The following is a 25,060-nucleotide window of genomic DNA, read 5'->3' on the forward strand; positions in this document are numbered from 1 at the left end:
TGATAGCTTTACTTTCTTTTGCAGATTATCAGTTCAAAAATTTTGAAACGGTCAACTACAAGTTTGAAACTGGTCCCTGGTAAGTAATTGTGCACAAGCTGACTTGTGGTGTTGTATCTCTGGGGGGGAACTGCAGTGAAGAAATGCTTAACAAAAGCTGACACTTGATATTTGTGCTCAAGTGTGACAAAGTTAGAAAGGTGCAATGGGGCTAAAAATCTAGATCTGGAAACAAAAATCTGATTCAGGGAGCCATTGGTTCAGTGTCTCACCATAAATGGGCTGCTCAATTCTGTATCTTGAGTTGCACAGTCCTGAAGGGCAACTGAGTGGTTCCTGAGGTATGAAGTTGGGGGTGGGGGGGGGGGTGAAGATCTGTTATTGGTTTGATTGGAGGCAGTAATTATCAGGGATTGTTTTGAATTTTATAACTGCCATTTCTGAGGTAACACTGAACTTGCTGAAAAATGCTCTCTTGCAGCAGCAAAGCGGAAGGAGTAGATGGTGAAACAGTAATTCGAGCCAGAGGTTTGCCATGGCAGTCGTCCGACCAAGACATAGCACGATTTTTCAAAGGACTAAACATAGCAAAGTAAGTGTGCTTTGGGAAAAGGGTCCAAACCTCAAACTGTTGCATTCACTTTAATTTACAACCGTACGTGATTTGACTTGTCAAAACAGTTAACAAAAAAAGTTAACTCCATTTGTCTAATTTAAAATTAGCTACCTGGGTAGGAAAGATGTACGTAGGAGCTGTATTGAAAATATTGATTCTGTCCAAGATTAGAAGGCTTTTCTCAATGTGCTCACTGGAGTTCCCTCTTCATTCCTATTTTGTAAAGGCTATCCATATCATGACCTTCATCAAGTGTTTGGTAATCCTTAATGTTTCCCTTGCTGGCATGGCATCTTGTTTTCCTTAATCCTATGAAGCAACTCTGGGCACTGTTCACAGTGAAGACACTCCTACAGATGCCTGGTGCTGTTGCAATAAATTATAGTTGGCAACAAACTTTTCTCAAAATTGCTGCTTCCTTGGAATTTTTTTGTTTATGATGGACCACTTGAAGCTGAGCATTATATTTGAAATTATATTTCAGACTACTTGTATCACGTAGGGATTTGGAGAAACAAGAAATCAACTTTTATTGAATACAATGTATTGAATTGTTTAACGGTGCTGTTGCTTTGCAATTCTGTCACTTCAATTCATAATTCAAGTCAGAATAACTTAAGCCAACATTTAGGAAGGCGTTGTTGGTCTAACAATCAGAGATCATCAATGACAGACAATTCAAAGAACTTCTAGTGGGACTGTTAAAATTTGCATGGAAGACATTCAAGGATAAACATTTTGTTGATTTTCATTTGTACTCAGTGTCTAAGGCTTCTCGCTTACGTAGAAACATAGAAAACCTACAGCACTACAGAGGCCCTTCGGCCCACAAAGCTGTACCAAACATGTCCTTAACTTAGAACTACCTAGGCTTACCCATAGCCCTCTACTTTTCTAAGCTCCATGTATCCATCCAGGAGTCTCTTAAAGGATCCTATTGCTTCTGCCTCCACCATCACCGCCGGCAGCCCATTCCATGCATTCACCACTGCATAAAAAACCAACAACGACGACAAACAAACTTACCCCTGACATTTCCTCTGTACCTACTTCCAAGTACCTTAAAACCGTGCCCTCTCATGCTGACCATTTCAGCCCTGGGAAAAAGCCTTTGACTATACATGCAATCAATGCCTCTCATCATCTTGTACACCTCTATCAGGTCACCTCTTATCCTCCATTGCTCCAAGGAAAAAAGGCCAAGTTCACTCAACCTATTCTCATAAGACATGCTCCCCAATCCAGTCAATATCCTTGTAAATCTCCTTTGCACCCTTTCTATAGTTTCCATATCCTTCCTGTAGTGAGGCAACCAAAACTGAGCACAGTATTCCAAGTGGGGTCTGACCAGGGTCCTATATAGCTGTAACATTACCTCTCTGCTCTTAAGCTCAACCCCAAGGTTGATGAAGGCCAATGCACCGTATGCCTTCTTAGCTATAGAGCCTGTGTAGCAGCTTTGAGTATCCTGTAGACTTGGATCCCAAGATCCCTCCGATTCTCCACACTACCAAGAGTTTTACCATTAATACTATATTCTTCCATCATATTTGACCTACCAAAATGAGCCACCTCACAGTTATCTTAGTTGAATTCCATCTGCCACTTCTCAGCCCAGTTTTGCATCCTGTTAATGTCTCCCTGTAACCTCTGACAACCCTCTACACTATCCACAACACCCCCAACCTTTGTGTCATCAGCAAATTTACTAATCCATCCCTCCACTTCCTCATCCAGGTCATTTATAAAAATAACGAAGAGTAGGGGTCCCAGAACAGATCCCTGAGGCACACCACTGGTCACCAACCTCCATGCAGAGTATGACCCATCTACAACCTCTTGCTTTCTATGGGCAAGCCTGTTCTGGATCCACAAAGCAATGTCCCCTTGGATCCCATACCTCCTTGCTTTCTCAATAAGCCTTGCATAGGCTACCTTATCAAATGTCTTGCTGAAATCCATATACACTACATCTACAGCTCTTCCTTCATCAATGTGTTTAGTCACATCCAACGATAATTAACATTGATGGATTCCAGTTGCCCTGATACCATTTCTCTATGACTGCAATGCTCTTCACTGACAGTGCCAAGATTTGTAGGGAAGAAGTCTAAATGGAAATGCAGAAAACAAATCTTTAGTGACAGGTTATACTTCATGGTTTTGTATGCTTGAAGCACGTTGTCAACCAGCTGCACATAGTTTGGTGCCCTGTAGTTGCCGAAGAAAATTTCAACAATACCTTTGTCTTCCTTGCAAATTTCTCCAATCGTATTAGAAGTTCTTTGAATTACCTGTCATTGATGTCTTTGATTGGTGGACCAACAAAAACACCTTCCTTAATCTTGGCATAAGTTATTCTGACTTGAATTATGAATTGAAATAACAAATTTAGCCAATTTTTTAATGGTGTGTGATGGGGAAATTTCATGCTGATTTTCATGATCAGTTACCCAAAATCCATGAAATGAACCCAAAAGTATTCAGGGAGCAAAATCTTGGTCATCCATTTTATGAAGAACAGGTAATGGTCAGGACTTTAATCAACTCCTTGAACATCCTGATATCTCAGCTGGTCGGAGATGGTCAGGTTAGAGAGGGATATTTTAGTGGGCCATCGGAAGTCAAAATCAGCTCAGGTTATGGGCTGGGCCTGTCCAGGATAATTTCATTCTCACCTGTGTTTGGAAATAATGATCCTTTCTCAGCCTATCAGAAATTCCTAGAAGCAAAATTTAAAAGGATACAGGATACAAAACTGATCAGATGATGTGAATGGTTGAAGGCCGTGTTGGTCCCCATTGCAAATGACTTCAATGTTTTTTTGATGCAAGAGATCTGAATTGGAGTATTGGGCATAATTTCAAAGTCTGCTTTGGAGAGGACTTGGAAAAGCATAAATCAGGCGTTGGTATGCTGTTAAGCAATGCAGGGCAGAGTAAAGTGTTCTGTGTAAAATGCTACGGTTAGGAAGAATGAGGACAGGCAATATTAACCAGTTGGAAGGGATGTTGGAACAAATCAACGTGGGTGCACCTAGACATCTTAATTTCACTATTATTTCAATTGATATTTTACAATATCAAGGCGGAAGCATAAAGCGTTTGATTTAAAACTTCTCAAGTTTCAAATAGCATCTACTTCACCACACACATGAAGGACATCCAAACTTTTAGGGTGTAGAATAAACTTATTTCACATGGTACCACTTGCTTGAGCGCTCTGAGATGAGTTGTTTTGCTCTGGAGCAAAGCTTAACAGGAGGAAGCTTTCAACAACAATTGCTAAAGAAGAAATGGTCAGTCGACAGATGTACATAATAATCTGTTTAATGACCTGAGCCATCAATAAAGCAAAATAATAGTGAATTGTTGAGATATGCAAAATACTGACAAAAAAAAAGCAGTGGGAGCACAATCAAGGATCAATGCCAAAAAGGATAAATACATAAAAGTGAAAAGAAAAGGGGTTGGGGACTAATTCTACGGCCTCTCCATCAGGATTCTACGAACTTTATAACACATAGAATGCTGGAGGAACTCAGCAGGTCAGGCTGCGCCCAGGGAGAGGAATAAAGAGCCAGCATTTTGGGCCAATACCATTCATCAGGACTTTGTTCTGTGATTTTTGTGCTTGAATATTCCTTAAATGTTCCAAGTAGCTTTGATGGAATTGATAACGGGGTCTTGTGCATTATTAAATAACATTATCCATTTATGCTTTGAGCATAAGTTTCTTTTGCCATTAATCAGTAATTCATAACAATACACTTTTACCACTTTAAATTTTCTTTAAAAAAATTGAAGCATTTGTATTTGATGCTTTTCCCTTGCTTTCACATTTAAAGCTTTGTGAAGCTCTGGGTCACCAAATTCGTGGTTAGTTGAATCTCTCAATGTTCTTAACCCCTGGTGTAATTCTACATCATTTGACGTTGCTCTTGGTTGTTCAGTCCCTTAGCTGCGTCTTTTCACAGCCTTCCTGGACATTGTCATAGGATGAATGTCTGCGAATGCATGGCCAACTAAAGGCATGTGGCTCCTGGTAAAGAGGAGGAATGCAAAATAGGGGAGAATTGATGTGAAAGTGTGATTAGGATATTGGGGGATGTAAACAGGAGAGTGGGAACTGGGACAAACAATAGAGGTGATTCTGGGAATCAGTGGAGGGTGGTGAGAATGAATGACCATCTTTGTAGAAAAAGCGGTCTGCAACAAAGAGCAATATATTGAATGTTTATAAAGATTGGCTTGAGATGGGAGTAGAATGAAATCAAGGAGTTGGAACTTTACTTTGCACAAAGGAAGGTGCAGTAGTTGTATTCTGGTTCCAGGACATTACTGCAGGATTTGTGCTAGCCACAACCACCTTCAGTGAATTTCATGTTCAAGTTGAATTGTCATTCAACCATACGTGAATGCCTATGAATACAGACAAGCAAAACAACATTACTTCAGGGCCAAGGTGTAAAACACAGTGCCAACAGTCATGCACCTCACAAGGCACGTATACAATAGCAGTAAAATACAGTCACACAAAAAATATATAGTCCAAGTCCCGGAGTACATGAACGCTGCAGCGGTCTGCAGCCGTACACAATACAGCTTGTCTTCTGCCGTGTGAATAAACTCCAGCATGCATGCCGACTCTGGCACTCCCGTGGAGCACCTCCCCCTTGCCGGCTGCGATCTAGCCCTCTCTACAACTGAGGCTAAGTAGTTTTTGCCCCTGGCAACCACACCCACCCCCCCACCACCATTCACTAATAAACCAATGAATTGGACTTGCAGCATTCCACACCAACGGTATCCAGCAAGGTTTTGCAAGCACAGGAAAAGCAGCTAAGATGATCAGGCTCTGATAGTCTGCACACCTCCTTCATGCACTGGCACTTCCCTGGCACAGGAGGCATCATGTCTGACTCCTTCTGTGTCTCTGCCAACAAGCAACTTGCTGATGGGGTAGACCTGCAGTACTTTAAATTCTTAATGTCCAGGAGGGTCTTATGATCGCTTTTAAAAAAAAAGACCATTACCCCTTTGGTTGACCCTGTAGAAACCACTGCATAAGAGCATGCTACCATCTCACCAAAAGCCTTTCCTTCCATTGTCAGGACAAAGCTTTTCAGAAAATGAGGAGCCTGTGCCTGCATGTAGCAAGACTAGGACAACATTTGGTTATGAGCAGATCAGTGGCAGGTGACATTCACCCCTCCCAAGTTGCAGGCAATGACCATCTCAAAGAGAATCCAATAGCACACCCTTTACATTCAGTTGACATCTCCTGACATCACTGTTCTCCAGATTATCTTTGACCAAAATCTCAGCTGGGCCAAGTAGATATTGTGATTTTGTATGAGCAGATCACGATACCTTGTAGCAAGTGACTCTCCGCCTGATGCCAACAAAGAAAATAGTGAGTATACTGAGATAGATGGTGCTCTCCTTGGTGAATAAAGCATCATCCACATAATTTAGTCTCTTTGTGTACTCATCACCCTAAACATTCCTTCTGTCGACCACAGGTATGTGATGTGTATCACCTAAAAGAATTGCCTTTGTAACTCATCTAGGCTACTCTAACAGCACTTAGCAAAAATTTGTTGGTTTGTTATGAGCCGTGTTGTATGATGTGGGCGATCGTTGCCTTTCCATGACCGTGATTGTTCTTGGCAAATTTTTCTACAGAACTGGTTTGCCATTGCCACTTTCTGGACAGTGTCTTTATATGACAGGTGACCCCTTGGTCACCTTACTTGGAGATTGTTTGCCAGGTGGTTGCATAACCAGGACTTGTGATGTGCATCGGCTGCTCATACGGCCGTCCACCACCTGCTCCCATGGCAACACGTGAAACTAATCAGCTGTGGGGGGGGAGGGGCGCTGAGCAGGTGCTACGCCTTGCACAAGGGAGACCTGCAGGTTAGCAGAGGGAAGGAGCACCTCCACCTCCTTTGGTAGGGACACATCTCCACCCCACCACCCAGATCCCAAACTCACGAACTCCAAAAAGGATTGGGGCTTCCATTGTACGGAAAGGCCAGCAGTTGCGTGTTGCCCAAGTTGCACACCATCCTAATGTTGAAGTACATTGCCAGTCCATCGTCACTCTCTGCACCATTGCTGATGGAAGCCCCTGCAAAGGATGGCTTACCGCCACCTCCAATAAATGCTGGCATTGATGACCTGATCCATAAAAAATGTATGAATTAAATATCTGAAGGTGTAAATTTCCACAGTCGATACTCTGTGATAAGTGTAAGAGGATTGGACATTGTAGATGGCTTTTATTGGTGACTGACTGCACAAAACAAAAATTGAAAGATTCTTGCATTCTGGATTTTCTCTTTTAAAAGGCAAGAGATTTATCTGAGGGATTGTTCTCTTCTTTCTCCCCTCCTCCAAAACCATTATTCACTTCTTGGGCCAGTAATTGTTCATGCGTCGCCTTGTTATCAACTAATTCTTAATGGGGTAGAAACTGCAGTTGAATTGATAGGATCTCCACCTACTACTGTTAGCTTTGCTGGATGGAGATTCTTTATTTCTGTGATTTAATCAGAATCAATTTTAATATCACTGGCATACGGTTTGGTTTGCTGCATTGTGATACATAATTTTAAAAAGTCTATAAATTACAAAAGGTATAAAAATGGTGCAGAAAAGGGGGAAAGTATGCAGCGTTCATGCATTCATTGTCCATTCAGAAATCTGATGGCAGAGAGGAAGAAGCTGTTCATGAGTTGTTGAACGTATGTCTTCAGGCAAACATGTGCCACCACCTCAATGGTAGTAATGAGGAGAAGGCGTGTCTCGGCTGCCTTTTTGGAACATCACCATTTGAAGGTGTCATTGATGCTGGACAGAGAAAGGACATGGTGGTCCGTGCACCATGATGAGTTAATCATGAAGCCTACTCTACCTCCTCTACCTTTTAAAATGGTGGGCTGTCCTGTCTTTGTGGAGAATGCCATGCCATGAATGTCAAGCCATCGTTCTGCAGCGTTGCATCCAAAATGGTAGGAGATGGCCGTGTTTACGTGAAACAAAGGACACAGCAATCCCTGATGTTCTTCTCGTGTAGTAATCTTGCTCTGAAGTCTTTACTTTTCCAATACATCAGTATACTTAGACTGTAATACCCATTCCAGAGCATGGGAGGAGCTGCACAGATCGAGGATTGTTCTTATGGTCTTCCTGGAGTTGTAAAAGGAAAACTGCAAGTGTTCATCCTTCTATCTTAAGATATAGGAGTAGAATTCCCATTTAATCTGTTCCGCCATTCCATGGCTGATTTATTTTTCCTTTTAACCCTGTTCTCTTGATTTCTCCCTATAACCTTTGACACCCTTACTAATTAGGTACCTATCATATTCACTTTAAACATACCCTATGACTTGGCCTTCGCAACTGTCTGTGCCAATGAATCACACAGATTCGGCACCTTTTGCCTAACGAAGTTCCTCCTCATGTCAGTTCTTAAAAAGGTGTCCTTCTATTTTGAGGCTGTGTCCTCTGGCCCTAGAATCCCCACTATAGGAAACATCTCCACACCCCCACTCCATCTAGGTCTTTCAATGTTCGAAATGTTACAGTGAGATTTCTAAACCCCCCCCTCCCCCTTTCCCCCATGGTCTCCTAAATTTCAGCAAGTACAGGCCCAGAGCTATCAAACAGACCTTGTACATCAACCCTTTTGTTTTTGGGATTATTCTCTTGAACCTCCTCTGTACCCTCGCCGATGAGAGATTACTCGGGCCGTTAGCTCCCAGTGGCACACGGGCCATCAATGACCTCTCGCCCCCATCGTCCTCTGAAATCGACGGTGTGGTTGGCGTTTATCAATGCTCTGCAATCCATTGTGTCCACTGTACAGGGGATTGGCCTACACAGCTTCACCAGAGCCCTCTTGCCAGCCTCGCTCTTTTCCACCTCTCACGATGGGAACGCAGGGTTGGACTTTGAGAGGCACTTTTTTAGATATGGGGCCAAAACTGCTCACAATGTGGTCTGAACAATGCCTTATTATGTCTCAGCATTGTACGCAGAATGGTTGAGTAGCATCTAGGTAATCAATCATTGATATGATACTTAAGTTGTTAAAAGCAAGTTTTAAATGGTTTACTATAAGCCTACAGACTCTCACAGCTACCTGGACTATTCCTCTTCCCACCCTGTCTCTTGCAAAAATGCTATCCCCTTCTCACAATTCCTCTGTCTCCGCCGCATCTGCTCTCAGGATGAGGCTTTTCTTTCCAGGATGAAGGAGATGTCTTCCTTTTTAAAACAAAGGGGCTTCCCTTCTTCCACCATCAACTCTGCTCTCAAACGCATCTCTCCTATTTCCCGCACATCTGCCCTCACCCCATCCACCTGCCACCCCACTCGGGGTAGGGTTCCCCTTGTCCTTACCTACCACCCCACCAGCCTCCAGGTCCTACATATAATTCTCCCTAACTTCCGCCACCTCCAATGGGATCCCACTACCAAGCACATCTTTCCCTCTCTCCCCCCCCCCCACCTTTCTGCTTTTCGCAGGGATCGCTCCCTAAGCGACTCCCTTGTCCACTCATTCCCCCCATCCCTTCCCACCGATCTCCCTCCTGGCACTTACCCTTGTAAACGGAACAAGTGCTACACCTGCCCTTACACTTCCTCCCTCACCACCATTCAGGGCCCCAGACAGTCCTTCCAGGTGAGGTGACACTTCACCTGTGAGTCGGCTGGTGTGGTATACTGCGTCTGGTGCTCCCGGTGTGGCCTTTTATATATTGGTGAGACCAGACGCAGAATGGGAGATCGTTTCATGGAACATCTACACTCGTTCCGCCAGAAAAAGCAGGATCTCCCAGTAGCCACACATTTTAATTCCACGTCCCATTCCCATTCTGCTATGTCTATCCATGGGCTCCTCTATTGTCAAAATGAATCCAAACTCAGGTTGGAGGAACAACACTTTATGTACCGGCTGGGTAGCCTCCAACCTGATGGCATGAACATTGACTTCTCTAACTTCTGTTAATGCCCCTCCTCCCCTTCTTACCCCATCCCTGACATATTTAGTTGTTTCCCTGTTCTTTCACCAATCACCTTTCCAGCTCTTAGCTTCATCCCACCCCCTCCGGTCTTCTCCTATCATTTCCCCCTCCCCCCCACTACTTTCAAATCTCTTACTATCTTTCCTTTCGGTTAGTCCTGACGAAGGGTCTCGGCCCGAAACATCGACAGCGCTTCTCCCTATAGATGCTGTCTGGCCTGCTGTGTTCCACCAGCATTTTGTGTGTGTTGTTGTTTGAATTTCCAGCATCTGCAGATTTCCTCGTGTTTGCTTTTTAAGTGGGTTTGTTACTGTTGAAACAAGTGATATTTTGTTAATGGAATCTCTCTGGATTTATTGAAGGGGTGGTGTTGCACTGTGCCTGAATTCTCAAGGAAGAAGAAATGGAGAAGCTCTTGTCAGATTCATCAATCGTGAACAGAGGGATCTTGCACTGGAGAGACACAAACATCATATGGGGAGCCGATACATTGAGGTGGGATCAGTCCTACTGATTCCCATGGCTAGCTTGACTATACCTCTTCCCACCTTGTCTCCTGTAAAAATGCTGTTTCCTTTACTCAGATCATTCATCGCAGTTGCATATGTTCCCAGGACGTTAGAGGTGTCCTCCTTCAAAACACAGGGTTTCCGTTCCTTCACCATTGGTGCTACCCTTAACTACATCTCCTCCATCCCCTGGACATCTGTGCTCACCCTGTCTTCCCACCACCTGAATGGGAATAGAGTTCCTGTTTCCCAAAACTACCACCTCATGAGTCTCCACACCCAACATCAATTACTGCCGTATTTACATTCTGTCTCTTCCCCCCCCCACCCATTCTCCACTTTCCACAGGGGTCGCTCCCTCTGAGGTTCCCTTGTCCGTTCACCCCTCCCCACTAATCTCTGGCACTTATCCCTGCAAGCACCCTACCCATTCACCTCCGCTCTCACCTCTACTCAGGGCCCCAGAAAGTCCTTCCAATTGAGCCAACACTCTGCCTGCCAATCTATTGTATCCAGTGCTCCCGTTGTGGCCTCCTGTATACCGATGAGACCCATCGTAAATTGGGGGGCCGCTTTGTGGAGCCATGCGCCAACTGTGGAAATTCCCAGTGGTCAACCATTTTAATTCTTATTCCTATTCCCATTCTGAGATGTGAGTCCATGGCCTTCTCTTGTGCCACAATGAGGCCACTCTCAGGGTAGAGGAGCAACACCTTATTCCACTTGGCTAGCCCCCAGCGTGATGGCATGACTGTTGATTACCCTTTTGGTTTTTTTAAGAAAAAAAATCCCTTCCCCTCCCTTCCCATCTTATTATTTTGGCACCTTCGCCCTCCCTTTCCGGTCCTGATGAAGGGTCTAGGCCCGAAATGTCGACAGTTTATTCATTTCCACAGATGCTACCTCACCTGTTGAGTTCCTCCAGCATTTTGTGTGTGTTGCTTTTGGATTTCCAACATCTGCTGATTTCTTGTTTATTATTTAATTTCTCATTTTAAGCATTGTTTTCTCCTTTAAAATCAATGTCTGATTTGTATGAAACTTCCTTTCCAGGTATACAAGGCCACCGGAGAAGAATTCCTAAAAATAGCTGGAGGTAAGGTTTTCGAAAATTCATGGCTTTAAAAAAAATAAGAGAGGTGTAAAACAAAGACTCCTGGTCAAAAAACATTTTAAATTTGGCTGTGAGTTTTAAATATCTTCTAATGCATTATGCCTGGGACTTGGCTGAAAAAAAAATCATAGTAAGTTACAGAGCCGAGGCTTTGGCTCACTGGGTTGACACTTGGTTTGCCAGTTCTCACACGATATGTGGTTTCTCAGTGCTTTTCCTATCTAGCGATCACCTAGCATGTATCTAGTGCTGAAAGCGATAGACGAAGACAACTGTGCTGCTCCAAAGAGGTCATCCTTGCCCTCTGCCATTAGGATTCATAATGAGCCGGCCTATAGCCGGGGAAGTGATGACCCCCTCCTGTTAGACTATTATTAACCTCTGTTTACCAGTGCTCTGATTAACTCTGTTCAGCACACCCTGCTGTCGCGGATAATCTGGGCATTGTGAGTGTGCACTCGTTACTGTATAATATTATGATAGTTCTTGCACTACCAGCGTGAACTTGGAAATCTTGTCATCTTTGTCTTGGAAATGTAGCACATCTTATTTTTAAGATAACTTATTTTTTATTGTTTCTTCTAATATTTGTATATCTGTGCAATTGTAATGCTACTGTGACACGAACTTCTTTGGGATCAAGTAACTACCAACCACAAACAGTCCTACTGCACACATAATCACCGCTGAGAAGAACACTGTATTTTCATTTGATTAAGTCTGCGTGGCCGTGATTATATCTGTGGGGTGGGTGAGAAAGGGAAAACAAGTGAGGAATGCTGATTAATTGGGATGAAGAAAGCTTCTGTGGAGTCAGCCTTGTGGAGCTTGCCCTTCAACATCAGTGACTGCGGCTGGAAATATAGAAATGGCTAGGAAACGTGGATAACTCTTCTAAAAATCACTGCTTTTTTGGATGGGATCAGCAGGCTCAGGAGGTGGGATGGGAGGAATGGATCAGTAAGACACCGGACAAATGCAACAATATCGAAAGATAAAACCTGAATGAGGTTTCCAGCTGCAGAGGTGCAATAAGGTGAAAGGAAGCTGCTGAGGAGTCTCTGACCAGTATTTATTGTTCACCAAACATCCCGAGTTAGTTCAGCACCAAAACTCTGGCGTTTTTAATAGTCAGCTGCACGTGGTCTTACTTAGTTGAGATTTTGTCCACCCTGTGTTTTGTCATAACCCTTAGTGAGGAGGAGACTATTGGAGAGGAAAGCCCTTCAAGGATTCCATTGGCAGCACGTCTTATTTCCTAATAATCGTGGGTATGATTAAACATCTTCCTGTTGAATTTGGATTTAAATTCTGTTATTTCACAACATTCCTGTCATTGTATGGCATATTACTATATAACTTATTTCTGTTGAATAAGTAAGCATTAGTAATCAAGTTTTGCAAATCCATTGTGATCCGCTCAAGATTTGTTTGGAGATTTATTTGTGTAGTCTTTTGTTTTCTGCATGCATCATTTTTGACTCAGTAAAAGGGGGCCAGTTGTAAAAATGATACACTGGTATCTTGCATTATGAATTTTATTTTAAATTACAGGTACCTCGAATGAAGTGGCACAATTTTTGTCAAAGGAAAACCAGGTTATAATACGAATGCGTGGCCTACCTTTCACAGCCACAACGGAGGACGTCCTCGGCTTCTTTGGAAAGGAGTGTCCTGTTACAGGTGAAAAGGAGGGGCTTCTCTTTGTGAAATACCCTGATGGAAGACCAACTGGGGATGCATTTGTACTGTTCGCATGTGAAGAATTTGCTCAGAATGCACTTAAGAAACACAAGGAAATACTGGGGAAACGTTATATAGAATTGTTCAGAAGCACTGCAGCAGAAGTTCAACAGGTATGTATCCCTTCCTGCATGTGATGTTTGTACAGGACTGACCATTATTTTGTTCTAACTAAATTTGAATGGATAGAAGTATTTGTCTTTATGGGTCCGTGTCCCTCTGTCCATTCACTACCCTTCTCATTCCACTGTAATTTCAACTCATAAAATGGCACAGAACAGGCAGGTTTCCCGAAAAACCAGTATAATTTCAGTGGGAGCAGTCGTCCCCTAACACTGCAAACGTTCAAACGAACAATGTCCATTACGTTCACTTTGGAAAGCTGTTTTAGAATCTGCTTACTGCATCTGCTTTCTAGAAGAAGGAATCGTTCCAGTTTTAGCAGGTTTTGTCTCTGGTTGATGCTTTTTTTTCTTGGTTCCAATGACGTATTTGCATAAGCAAAGTCTTGAGGGAAGATGTGAAGCGACTGTTGTTTTGCACAATGTCTTTTTGCATAGCTTTTGCTCGCAGCAAGCAATAAGTACAGATCACAATCAAGACTGGTGCGACAACTTCTGTGAATTGTAGTTTAAGGTGGGGTGTCCTGTCTGACCTTTACATTAAGCAGCTGCTCATAAGGCATTTGTCTTTAAGTGCTGACTCAACGTTCCACGCCGCAGGATTAGTCAGCTGCTGCAGGCCTCTTCTGCCACCTGGGAACTTGGTTCATGGTTGCATTTCTGACTTGTGAGCCGACTGGGTTACTATCGCCTCTGTGTCCTGGGGATGGCCTGTAGTTCTTAGCAAAGATATCTGGAGTTGCATCTCTTTCTAACTATGTTCTTTTGTTTTGAAGTGGATGCCTCAAAGTGGTGTCTGGTTATAATGTACTAACTTCCAATAGATTTTGAAATTTTTATCCCGGTGAAAGTAATGGGAATTATCTTGTAATGATTCATCAGTCATGTATTTTATTAAATGACTCCATCAATCCTTTACATTTTCTACCTATTACCACCCAGCTTCTCACTTCATTCCCCCCTCCCCAGCCACTTGGCTTCACCTATCACCTTTTGGCTTGTACTCCTTTTCCTCCCCTTATTCCAGTCCTGATGAAGGGTCTCAGCCCAAAATTTTGACTGTTTATTCCTTTCCGTAGATGCTCCCTGACCTGCTGAGTTCCCCCAGCGTTTTGTGTGCTCTGCTTTATATTTAATGATGTTTCGATAGTACAGGGCACTAAGACACAACAGGGTTAGTCTTCAGCCAGCTCTCGATGAGACTCCTGGCAAACTGATCCCTTTTTGAGAGAGGATCTCACTTCCAGCTATTGACATTGAGTCAGGTTCTGACACTAGCCCTGTACTAAACTAGCAGAGATTCTTGCAGAAACATAAATGCATCATCATGTGTATGCTTGTGTTGGTGTGATGTTGCAAAACTGTAGAAATATTAAATAATTAGAAGAGCTTTTTTCCACCTCCAACATCCCAGGTGTTAAATAGATATATGTCTACGCCATTGATTTCAACACTCCCTGCTCCAATAATCCCTGTGATACCTCAGCCATTCATTGCCACTGGAAGTACCAGAGATTGCATTCGTCTACGTGGCCTCCCCTACACAGCAAGCATCGAGGATATTCTGGACTTCATGGGAGAATTTACGGTTGACATAAAACCACATGGTGTTCACATGGTGCTGAATCAACAGGTAATTCAAAATCTTCCCCTTTTAATCAGTGCTCTTTGAGAAGGCGTACTTCTAGTTAAGACTTGCTGAAGGAGAATTTTGAAGCAGTGATTCACTTTAATGTCTCTGGAGTTTGACATTATTTATCTTCTATTTAAACAGTCCCTTCAATCGGGTCTCTTCTAACATGTAAATCCAATTATCTGTGTATAAGTCTACTTAAGTATATTTTCTTGATAAATGGGTTCACCAACATTCTGTAGGCTATAGGTTATTTACTTGGGTTCGTGGGACAACTCTGCAGTTTAATTCCTATTAAGATTTAACAACTGCCTTTTTGTCTCCCAGAAAGTTGCCCTGGTATAGCTTTCCATCAAAGCTTTAGAAGTTGCCCTGTTGGAATGCTTTAAATTTGGTGTTTGGGCTATGGCTGCTAGATATATTGGTCATGGACAAGTAAACCTCAAGTAATCTTGCAGGTTTGATGCATTTTAAGGCATTAGAAATTAAAAGTTACTGTGACTCAGATCCAATGGCTTGTGTAGACTTGAGAGTCATTTGTTGCAGTACATTTCGAATATTTCGGTTGACTTTTCCGTTCCAATATTTTTTATTAATTTCTACATGGAAGAATGCAGAGTACAAGAAAGCGTATATAAAAGGTCAAAAAAGATTTTTAAAAAACTACCAAGTATATATCTGTTCATAATAACAATCTCATTACCCTGTATTCATGTAAGTTAATCAATAGTTATATTGAACTATACTAATTTATTACAAAAAAAAATCTAACCGATACCAAGACCAAAGCTATTTATTAAGGAGAAAAAAAGGTAACATACCTTTTCATATAATAAAAATTAATAATAGCCAACATCTGAATTTAAACGAGTTGAAGGTTTTAATTTGGTTCTAATTTGTACAGTGATTAGGTGTACGTTAGCATTTCTGATTCATGGATACATTTGGGATGGGCATTCTTATAGGTGTGCCTTCTGATGAGAATTCACCCTAGATATCTGCTGGTTCTGTTATATTCTCCAACCAAAGCTACACTGTATACTAAACTTCAGCATTTCTGAAAAATCTACATTTGTCGTAAAAGTATTTTGGTTATATTAATCAGGCCTTTGAATTATAATTTCATACAACTTGAAACTTGTGTCAGCAAGTTAAATTTTGCATTGGTGTTCCAAAGTATTTCTTGCATAATGTTCTGCTAGGATTCTCACTTTAACTGCCTTTTCTCCAGTGATTAGTTTAAAAAGGAGTGATGGCTGTGGAGGTTTGGTCTAGAGTTGAAACTTGTTTGGGACTGAAGTCCTCTTGCATAGTGCCACTCCGTGAAGAGAATAATACTATGATTCAGCTTTGCAGTATACATTTAGAAGGTATCTGATAGCTATCTTGATCATTGATTAATAATTAAACAATAGTTACAAGGAAGCTCTTTCTATATTTAACTACCTTTCTTCTGGCTGGCAGTAGCTTTGAAGGTTCTTGTATAGTCATTTTATAATCTCTTGTCTAACTCCATCTTTCAGCTGTTTACATTCATTCTACTATATCCTCCAACTAAGAGCTCACGCAGGTTGTCCCAGTTTATAGCAAGGTTCCATTTCTATGAGCTGTTCACAACTTGCAAATGTGGCTGCAAACTGAGCTGGCAGCCAGTGGTTCCACAATAGCAAGCAAATCCACCCCATCAGTCTCCCGTTTGTATGTTGAGGTTGTGTTCACATGTACATATGTTCTTACGTATGTTACTTGGGTCTTTGTAGGCTGTGGAGGTCCTCTATATTGTGGATTATCCTGCATTGACATATATTAATGTCTAAGTACTTTGGACTCTTATCTATAAAATTTTGAGTAGATAAAGCAATTTTCTGTGCTAAAATACATAGCATTTTTAAAGGAAATCTCAGTGCGTTATACTCTCTGCTTTTATTCCTCAGTAGGTGCTGCAAGAATATTTTTAATTAATTCTACCAAGATTAGTTTAACCATACTGTTCTAAACATTTTTGAACATATTCTTAGCTTCTTAGCTGACTACTTTAAATTATACTTCGGTCTAATGCATTTAACTCAGTTCAATTCATATCTTCTGTTTCCTAAAATCAAAATGTCACATGTTTCATTTTCAGTAACACAGACCTGATAGTACTAACAAGTCATGAGCAACACTGAAGTTTGTTCAGTAAGCAGAACTGGCGTTGTTGAATTGCCTAATTAGTGTGCATATCGGTTTCTGTGATAATTCACAAAACTGCCCAAGCATGGAGTATTTTCACAACTGTTAGTTATGCGTAGTGTTTTTTTTAAAAAAAACGTTCATTATTGGAAGTAAGCCACAGCCACTCGGGTTATGTTTTATCCTGATAGCAGAGTTATTGGAAGTCCTTGTAAGCCAGGATCTGTAAATCTGGCTTTAGGTTGAGCCAGCTGCAGGTGTGATTTTAGTACCTGTATCTATGTAAAATGTTGATTCTTTTGACTATAATTTGCAACAGCCTCAAAATGGGAGTATAATTAACTGCTATTTGTCCGTATCTCCCCTCTGCTCCCCACACTTCTCCTAGGGCCGACCTTCAGGCGACGCTTTCATTCAGATGAAGGCTCCAGACTGTGCCTTCTTGGTTGCGCAGAAATGTCACAAGAAGACAATGAAGGACAGATATGTGGAAGTGTTTCAGTGTTCCGGAGATGAAATGAGCTATGTTTTAATGGGTGGCACTTTAAATCGTAGTGGCTTGTCTCCGCCGCCATGTAAGTTACCATGTAAGTTTTGAATTCTCACGCTCTCTTGCTGCTAAAGGCTGAAATTGTGGTAGGTGGAGGCTGTAGCTTCGTTTACCTTTTCATCTTTATCTGGTTTGCCGTGATCAACATTTCATCAATCGAGGCTTGAGAATGAATGGAGGTTTTGATTTTTTTTTTCCCCGTTGTGTCCCCACGCCTTGCCCTCCCTTCCTCACTTCACCAAATGGCAAAATTGGGTTTTGTACTGGGCGACTTTTGCTTTTTGGTATTTTCTGGAGCTCTGCAGTAGGTCTGCCGGGTTGTAGGATTTTGAAAATTTTTGGAGATGATGCTCGTGGGTTGAGGATGGGGTGCAGTCTTGGAAGCGCTTTAACACGATGCCATAAAATGTTCGGATTAACCTTTGCCTTTCACCAAAGTGGCCATTTTTTCCCCCAGTCAAAATGCAGGGATAAATCAAATTACCCAAGAAGATGCATGAATGCAAAATTCGATACATTTGACACCAAGTGTGCAGCAGCTGCCTGCAGAGTGCAGACCCCTTTGAATACTAATTACACGCATATCTATTTGGGGCACTTAAACGCATTGTTTATAAGCCTCCATTCTGTTCTCAGTCGCACGCTTTGCTGTCTGTGTTTCAGGCCTCTCACCACCAACGTACCCGACGTTCTCGCCCGGGCCTGCTGTAATACCTGCTGAAGCAGCCCTCTATCAGCCCCAGGCCCTGCTGGCTCCAGCGCGGTCAGCCCAGCCTGCACCATCTGCGGTTGCCTATTACCCTGCTCAGGCAACTGCCACTCAGCTTTATATGAATTACACGACCTACTATCCAAGGTAACTTTCTCAGTGGAATCCTCCTTGCTCATATTGTTGCTGATACCGTGGCACTCAGAACCCTCATTAAAATTTAGATCAGCCTATGAGCAGGAGTGCCGGAGGGTACTGATTCTCGCATGCGTCGCCTTTCTCTAAGAATATTTGGCGTTACCTTTCAGCCCTCCGGTGTCCCCGACGACGGTCGGATATTTTGCAGCTCCGCAGGCAGCACTAGCGGCTGCAGCGTCGTCGGCAACCCACGCCATGTTACCACAGCCAGGTGCACTTGTCCGCATGCAGGGCCTGCCTTATAACATTGCAACGAAAGACATCCTTAGCTTCTTCCAAGGATATCAGGTAAACACCGTTAATCTCTCTGCTTTTGAGGTCCTTCTACTGAGCTGCAATGCTCCTTTTGATTTTGGGATATCTTTACCCGAGTGTCATTTTTAAGACCGCAGTGCAGCTATGAAGCTTTAGTGTTGGTGTTACGGTTCACCTGTTGGCCAAGGCCTAAGGATGTCTAACTAAGAATTTTTTTTTCTCATGCATTCTATTCCTCTCGCTCTCCCGGATGTGTTGAATGGCGTGCTGATCTTAAAGTGAATGCATTTTGGAACCGCCTCTAGCTTGGTATGGCCCTGTGAAAATGGGAATTCTGTGAAAAATTGCACTTCACGTGGGTATTGATCTGTCAGCTGTTAATGGTGATCTAATTTAGACTTTTTTCCAGTTTTGGGAGAAATCGGATGGTTGGTTTTGGGTTCCCTTCCCTTACGTGGAATCCTTTTTGGTTTTGGAGTTTTTGCACTGCATGTCTTGTTCAGTCTGATAAACAGTTGCAGTAATACCAGACCTGCTGTAGTACAAGTCACCTTTCTGAGCCATTAAAATGCTCTGTCTCAATACTAATGAGTCTCTTTGCAAATTTAATGTTTTTGCATCATGGCCTTTCTTGTAATCTGCTGCTTCTTACCAACTACTTTTTAAGTTGAAGATCTTGTATCAACTTATGCCTGTCCTTAGTAATTGAAATTAATTTAAATCCTTTCAGTAAAGTTATCAAATGGAGTGTTGTGCTGGAGTATTTTGTGTGTAAATCTCAAGTTGCTACCTTTCATCCAGTGGAAAATGTTGATTGCACACTAATTAAATGCGTTCAATTGTAGTTTAAATGGGTATTTTAAAAATTATGGGTGCTTTTCCACTGTTCACACTGTAGCTCTAAAGTCAAACAGCATGGAAGGCATCAGGTGAGTTTAAAACCCCCTCACATAACACTGCTGTACCATTCTCCCCACCTTTCCATCTGTTTCCCCAGAGTTTAAGACTCCTCTACAGACAAGGGGTAATTTAACCTATCAGCCTGCACCTTTTGGGATGTGGGAGAAGACGGGAGCAGTCAGCAGGAACCCACTAGGAGGATGTGCAAATGCCATATATATAACACTGGAGACTGGGATTGTATCCGGGTGGCTGGTGTTGGCAGCTGCTGCACCATCACAATAAAACTGGTGAAACTGAATTCCGAGGAGCAAGATGTTCCTTTCATTTTCAGTGGACATTAGTAATGATTTTAACCTTAGTCCCATTCCTTACCTGTGGGATGGTCACCAACTAATTGGCTTGTGATGAAAAATCTTAATCCTTAAAAGCCTTGTTCTCATTCCATTTGAATGTGTATTTTGTTTTCACTAAACCCCAAGCTGATGCTGAAGAATATAGAATCTGTCTTTGGTATGTTAGGAGTTAAATATAAAAAGGTCCTATTGCCTGATATTTTTAAATTATTCTGTTTCCTTCCCCCAACCTAGTGAACTGTGTTAACTGTTGTCTCTTTCTCTTTGAATAAGCTGGACAGCATAACCAAATGTTATTTTCTAGTTCCACCAGATATCAGACCCTCAGAACACATTTCAGAGCATTTTACAGAGCCAGGCCTGATGTATTGCTTGTAAGGAAGGAAATCTAACCTCATTATATTTACTGGTCTGCGCTTCATACAAAAATTCTGCATGGGGACTTCAAAATGTTTCTTCCCAGCTCTCTCCCAGACTACTGAGATTGTATTGGATTAAGCATGCAGTAAGGAAAATTAAGACTGCCAAATTTTCAACTGCCCTGGTTCCACATGTTCATGTTTGGATATGCAATTTAGGAGGTTTGAGCTAATGTTTGTTTTCAATAATTTTTCTGGATTTGTCTGCCTTTTTGCTCCTTCCTGCCATCTCATTCCATAATGGGGGAATCACTTAAAAAAATTGCATTGTGTGAGAGCAGGTCTGGTAATATGCTAATAATTGAACAACCTATCCGGCAGGTTAGTTGCAAGGTAATGGTTTTTGGAAAATGGTGGATGGGCCTTTATCAGGGTTAATGAATCCATGACAGATTGACTGCAATGTGTGAGTTTGGAATGTACATGTTTGCTTTAATGTAATTCCGATCCTTTTTACTTCAGATGCCTGAAGTAATGATGTTCTCCACCCCATCTCTTTTAATTTTGAAATTGGCAAGAGAGAATTTTACAGTTATAATGAAAGTTAAACTCCAAGCACGTCAGAAACTGTAAAAGACTTAACTGGCACTTCCCAACCCCATTAGTTTTCACAGTTCTCCCAGAACCACTTAACTAACATTCCCATTTCTTGAGATGTGATATTTAACTGGTCTAATCTTTTCCCTGAAGTTACTTTTTGCTGGATGGTAGATGTTTTTGATCTTATTAATGGACACCAGGGTGAACTGCACTGTCTTTCTTGTGTGACCTGTAATATTTTTTTAAATCAATTTTGACTTTTGACTTTTTGGGGGGGGGGGGGGTTTGTATAAAGTTGTTCTTGCACCTTTAATCAAAGGCAGTGTTGTAACATGATTCACCTGGGCTCACTGAACTGAGTGATCATTATTGTGTAGCCTCGTGGGGACGAGTGTGTGGCTTTCCTGTACTACCATCAGCAACAAGGCTTGTTCACTCTGGGCCAGATTGTGCTGACCCAGTCTCGATGCCAGAATTTGCATCAATCAGATAGCAGGGGAAGACTTTCGCAGGCTTCCCCCCCACCAACCAGCACCGTAGGCCCGGTGACAGCGTGGAAGTCCCACCCTAACACTCCTTGCTGGCTGGAATCACAATCACTTCAATACTTACCTCTGAACTAAAATGGCAGGACGGTGTTTTTGTTTTTTTTCCCTAAAGTGGAAGACGGCTCCCCCTTACCACTTGTGCCCCGCACATCATTGAAATGTCTGCTGTGTCACTGCAGGAAGATCTGCTCGTTCGAGCTTGTGTAGAGTACATACGTGAAGCAAATTGGCACACTCGAGCTCCCTAAATCTGACCCATTCTCATTAAGTTTATGCCCTCTTTGTCCTGAATGAATGGCTCCTGATGCTGCTGTTCATGATTTTTGACCACAGTCACCGTGATATGTTTGAGGCAGAGGTATAGTAGAGTTAGACACGAGTTACTTCTCCTGAAGAAATTCCTAACAATGGTGCCTTTCATCATTAAGTTAAAAGGATTCTAATTTAATCTTTTAAAAAAAATCTAAAATTCTCTTTTGCCAAGTTGAAGCCCAGGGTAAAAACTTTCTAGGTTTGCAATTTGTGGTGAAGCATGCACTCAGCAAGCAATGTTCCTATTGACTGATGCGTATATTCAAACTTGTACTGTAGTATGCACCTGATGACTACAGCGGCCTTATTCAGATGAACGAACAAGCAAGGAGTATGTATCAGGCACCCAAAGAGTGGGTCTGTTTGTAGATGACCACCTTTACAAATGTCAATAAGGTAAGGGAGCAACTTCCCAGCTGCCTCTCTGGCCAGGCTTCACTCTCGAGTGATACCACTGACGTTTCCTAACTGGGATTTCCATTTCTCTCTCTCGGCCTCATCTCTGAGACTCTCATCTTTTCCGGCATCTTGCAAGGGTGGAGCTGCAAACCCACGACGAGGTACTTGGAGCTAGCTTTTTGTGCAGTGGCTCTAGCCGTGTTTTCTCAGCAGCGAGGAATGAAATTGGTGGGAGTGGTGCTGGTTAAAGAACCCTGCTTGGCTATGATGGGGGGAGGGAGAAAACTCCTAGTCAGCTGACATGTGACCAGAGTCCGTTCAGTGCAGGTACTTTTATCGCCCCTTGTTTTCCATTCCTCAAGAACGGACTGGAGAAATGTGGGTACAGGATAGGGAGATAACGCTGTGTAGACTGATGCCAATGCCCATGGCTCCTTTACTACTTTGAAAAGATGGAAAGGTGTGGACATGAAGGAGAAGGAGGTTACGCATGGAAATAGTGTTTCCTACGTGAGCGTGAGATGTATTTACATGGAATTTTCTTCTCTGGTAGATTATAGCCTGGAGAATCGATTAAATATGGTCCTTTCCTGATATCAAAGGATATTATGTTTATTTTCAGACAAAGTGGTGTGCTCTTTAAAAATTTTATCTTCAGAATGACCAGGACTAAATTCCTTTGCACAAAGGTAAAACTGAGTGCTGGGAACATTGCAGGTGGAGGAGAAACCTGAAATTCTAATAGTTTCACCCCCCAGGAATGCTGCTCGACTTGCTGACTAATTGCAGCATTGTTTTCATTTGCACTCACTGGATCCTTCCACCCACATCTTGAGTAGATCTGGTGAAATCAGTTACAATTGTTATGAAATAAACTTCCATTTGCTGAAATGCTCTTTAAGTGCACCATTTTGTTTGTTGCCACCTCTCCCTTTGTGCATTGAAAAGCTTATCTTTTGTTTTCCCCTTTTTGGCTGTTGGTTACTGTCCTGAATTCTGCTTTCCTTTGTTTTTCTGACTTCTTGGTTTGTTATAATATTAGCAATGCTTAAAATGCTATAATGTTATTTATGTGGCAGCTTGATCGTAGTCTGCCCACTAACTTCTTTAAACTAATGTGATCCAAATTTATTCTTTAAAGTTTGTGTCAACTTAAATTTTCATTTAGATGAACATCTACCAGCTGGATGGTCTAAGTCATTAGATTGACTTACTCATTTATCAATTGAAGAATCTCCAACTTGTATCAAGAATTTCTGTGTACACTTCAGTTTTCCCCCTTTTTTTTTCTCCCGCTCAGCTCCAAGCAGATACAATCTTAATTCTGTATAACTTCAATGGCCAGCCCAGTGGAGAAGCTTTGGTGACTTTTCCAACCCTTGAGATGGCTACACGAGCTATATCGGAAAAGAATGGACAACTTATTGGTCATCAGTGCATAAGCCTCCGGTTGGTGTAAGACCCATCATCGATTTGCCAATCTTCGTACCCATGGGAAATGCATGACAAGTCCTTAAAGGAAAGTGGCCTTGTACAGAATGTGGCAAAAAAGGAAACTTACAAAGTGTGGGACACACCCCCTTTCTGCCAAAGGGTCATGCACTAATGCAAAAGCCATAATAAACTGCAATATTCTACCTTTTTAACTACCAACTTGCATTTATGATTTTTGACTTCATACTGACATGGAAGTGACTTGCAAAACTTGAGAATGCTAACTAGTTAAGTTATATATTTTATTTAAACCTAGTAGCTTCAGAGCCACATGTAGACTTGCTGTTCTTAATGTGCATGCAGTGTTTATGTTAAACCATTTGTATATTATGACACAAAGATAGATATTGCCTCTAATGCATGCAATAGAAATTTTTTGTATATGCCTGTAAGCAATAAGGATGAATTTTTTTTTACACTATGATGACTAAGTGACAAATTACCTGCTGTTGGAGCACTAATACCTTGTTATCCATGATTTTCTTCTCTATGTGCCTTAATGCAAAGTGCAATATCAGCAGAACAAGATTTTGAAAAGGTCTCGTGTGAGGCTGATTGAGTTGTATGTACTTTAGTTAATAGAGCAAGTTTGAAACTTGGAAAGTATAAATTGTATGCTTTGTATAGCCAATAAAGTTTAAAGTTGCATAATTGAATCTGTTGTTTTGTATACAACATTAGGATTTGTTAATTTTCTCGTTTTCAATTGTGACACTATGTTGGCAATGATTGCTCCCGTGTAAGGCCAGGGGGTCTTGGGCTATGGAATGATATTGATCAGAAGCAATATTCCCTCTAAGCTGATCTTTTGCTACTAGCGCCCAAAGGAATTTGAACTGCACACAAAAGGTCGTTACCTTCTACCTCACTGGCATGTTAAGTATATTTCACAATTGTACACAATCACATTTCCTTTCCTGGTTTCTGTGGACGGTGTTGACAACATGGAGTTTGCGATGATTTGTTTACAAATTTTAGAACTGGCTTATTTATACTGTTTTATTGAAGAATACGGGCACACTGGTCATTACAAATCAGAGGGGCCAGCGATCAAAAGGCAAGCAACAGCAGATGAAATTTCATTCTCATAATTGAGGTGAAGCATTTTTGTGGAGGGGGGGATCTCTTAAAAGAGAAAGAAAATGTCTGGGGCCAGGGAGTAATGAGGAACTTGTACTGGTGGACAGGTCTAAAGATTCCAAAACTTGATGGTGGTGAAGAAGGTTCTTGTTCCATCTCTTCCATTTATTGCACATCTCCCCTCACTCCATCCTCTTGCCTCCATAACAGCGATAGGCTTCCCCTTGTCCTCATCACCTTAAAGCCATTGCATCCAGGTCAGCAATCTTCTACCATCTGCAAAGGTATCCTCCTGTTAAGCGCATCTTTCCCTTCCTCCACCCCACCTCTTTCCACTTGGGTAGGGATCATAAA

At 42.0% G+C, this 25,060-nt stretch overlaps 1 protein-coding gene across 4 annotated transcripts in view; it reads left to right on the forward strand.

Annotated features, from left to right (window-relative positions):
* Positions 1-24,277, forward strand: part of esrp2 (epithelial splicing regulatory protein 2) — a 35,703-nt gene extending 11,426 nt beyond the window's left edge. Inside the window, exons 6-16 of one of the 4 annotated variants that reach the window (XM_059992797.1) lie at positions 25-79; positions 482-592; positions 10,016-10,148; positions 11,216-11,258; positions 12,831-13,132; positions 14,556-14,774; positions 17,335-17,533; positions 18,160-18,352; positions 18,514-18,691; positions 22,013-22,129; positions 23,433-23,570. In XM_059992797.1, the coding sequence (XP_059848780.1) occupies positions 25-79; positions 482-592; positions 10,016-10,148; positions 11,216-11,258; positions 12,831-13,132; positions 14,556-14,774; positions 17,335-17,533; positions 18,160-18,352; positions 18,514-18,691; positions 22,013-22,102 (1,523 nt within the window). In that variant the 3' untranslated portion in view covers positions 22,103-22,129; positions 23,433-23,570. Of the gene's footprint in view, positions 1-24; positions 80-481; positions 593-10,015; positions 10,149-11,215; positions 11,259-12,830; positions 13,133-14,555; positions 14,775-17,334; positions 17,534-18,159; positions 18,353-18,513; positions 18,692-22,012 lie in introns of all 4 variants that reach the window. The other 3 variants (XM_059992795.1, XM_059992796.1, XM_059992798.1) reach the window with 3 other exon arrangements.
* Positions 24,278-25,060: the final 783 nt, after the last annotated feature.

Source organism: Hypanus sabinus, chromosome 17 (assembly GCF_030144855.1).
Source record: "Hypanus sabinus isolate sHypSab1 chromosome 17, sHypSab1.hap1, whole genome shotgun sequence".
NCBI lineage: Eukaryota > Metazoa > Chordata > Chondrichthyes > Myliobatiformes > Dasyatidae > Hypanus > Hypanus sabinus.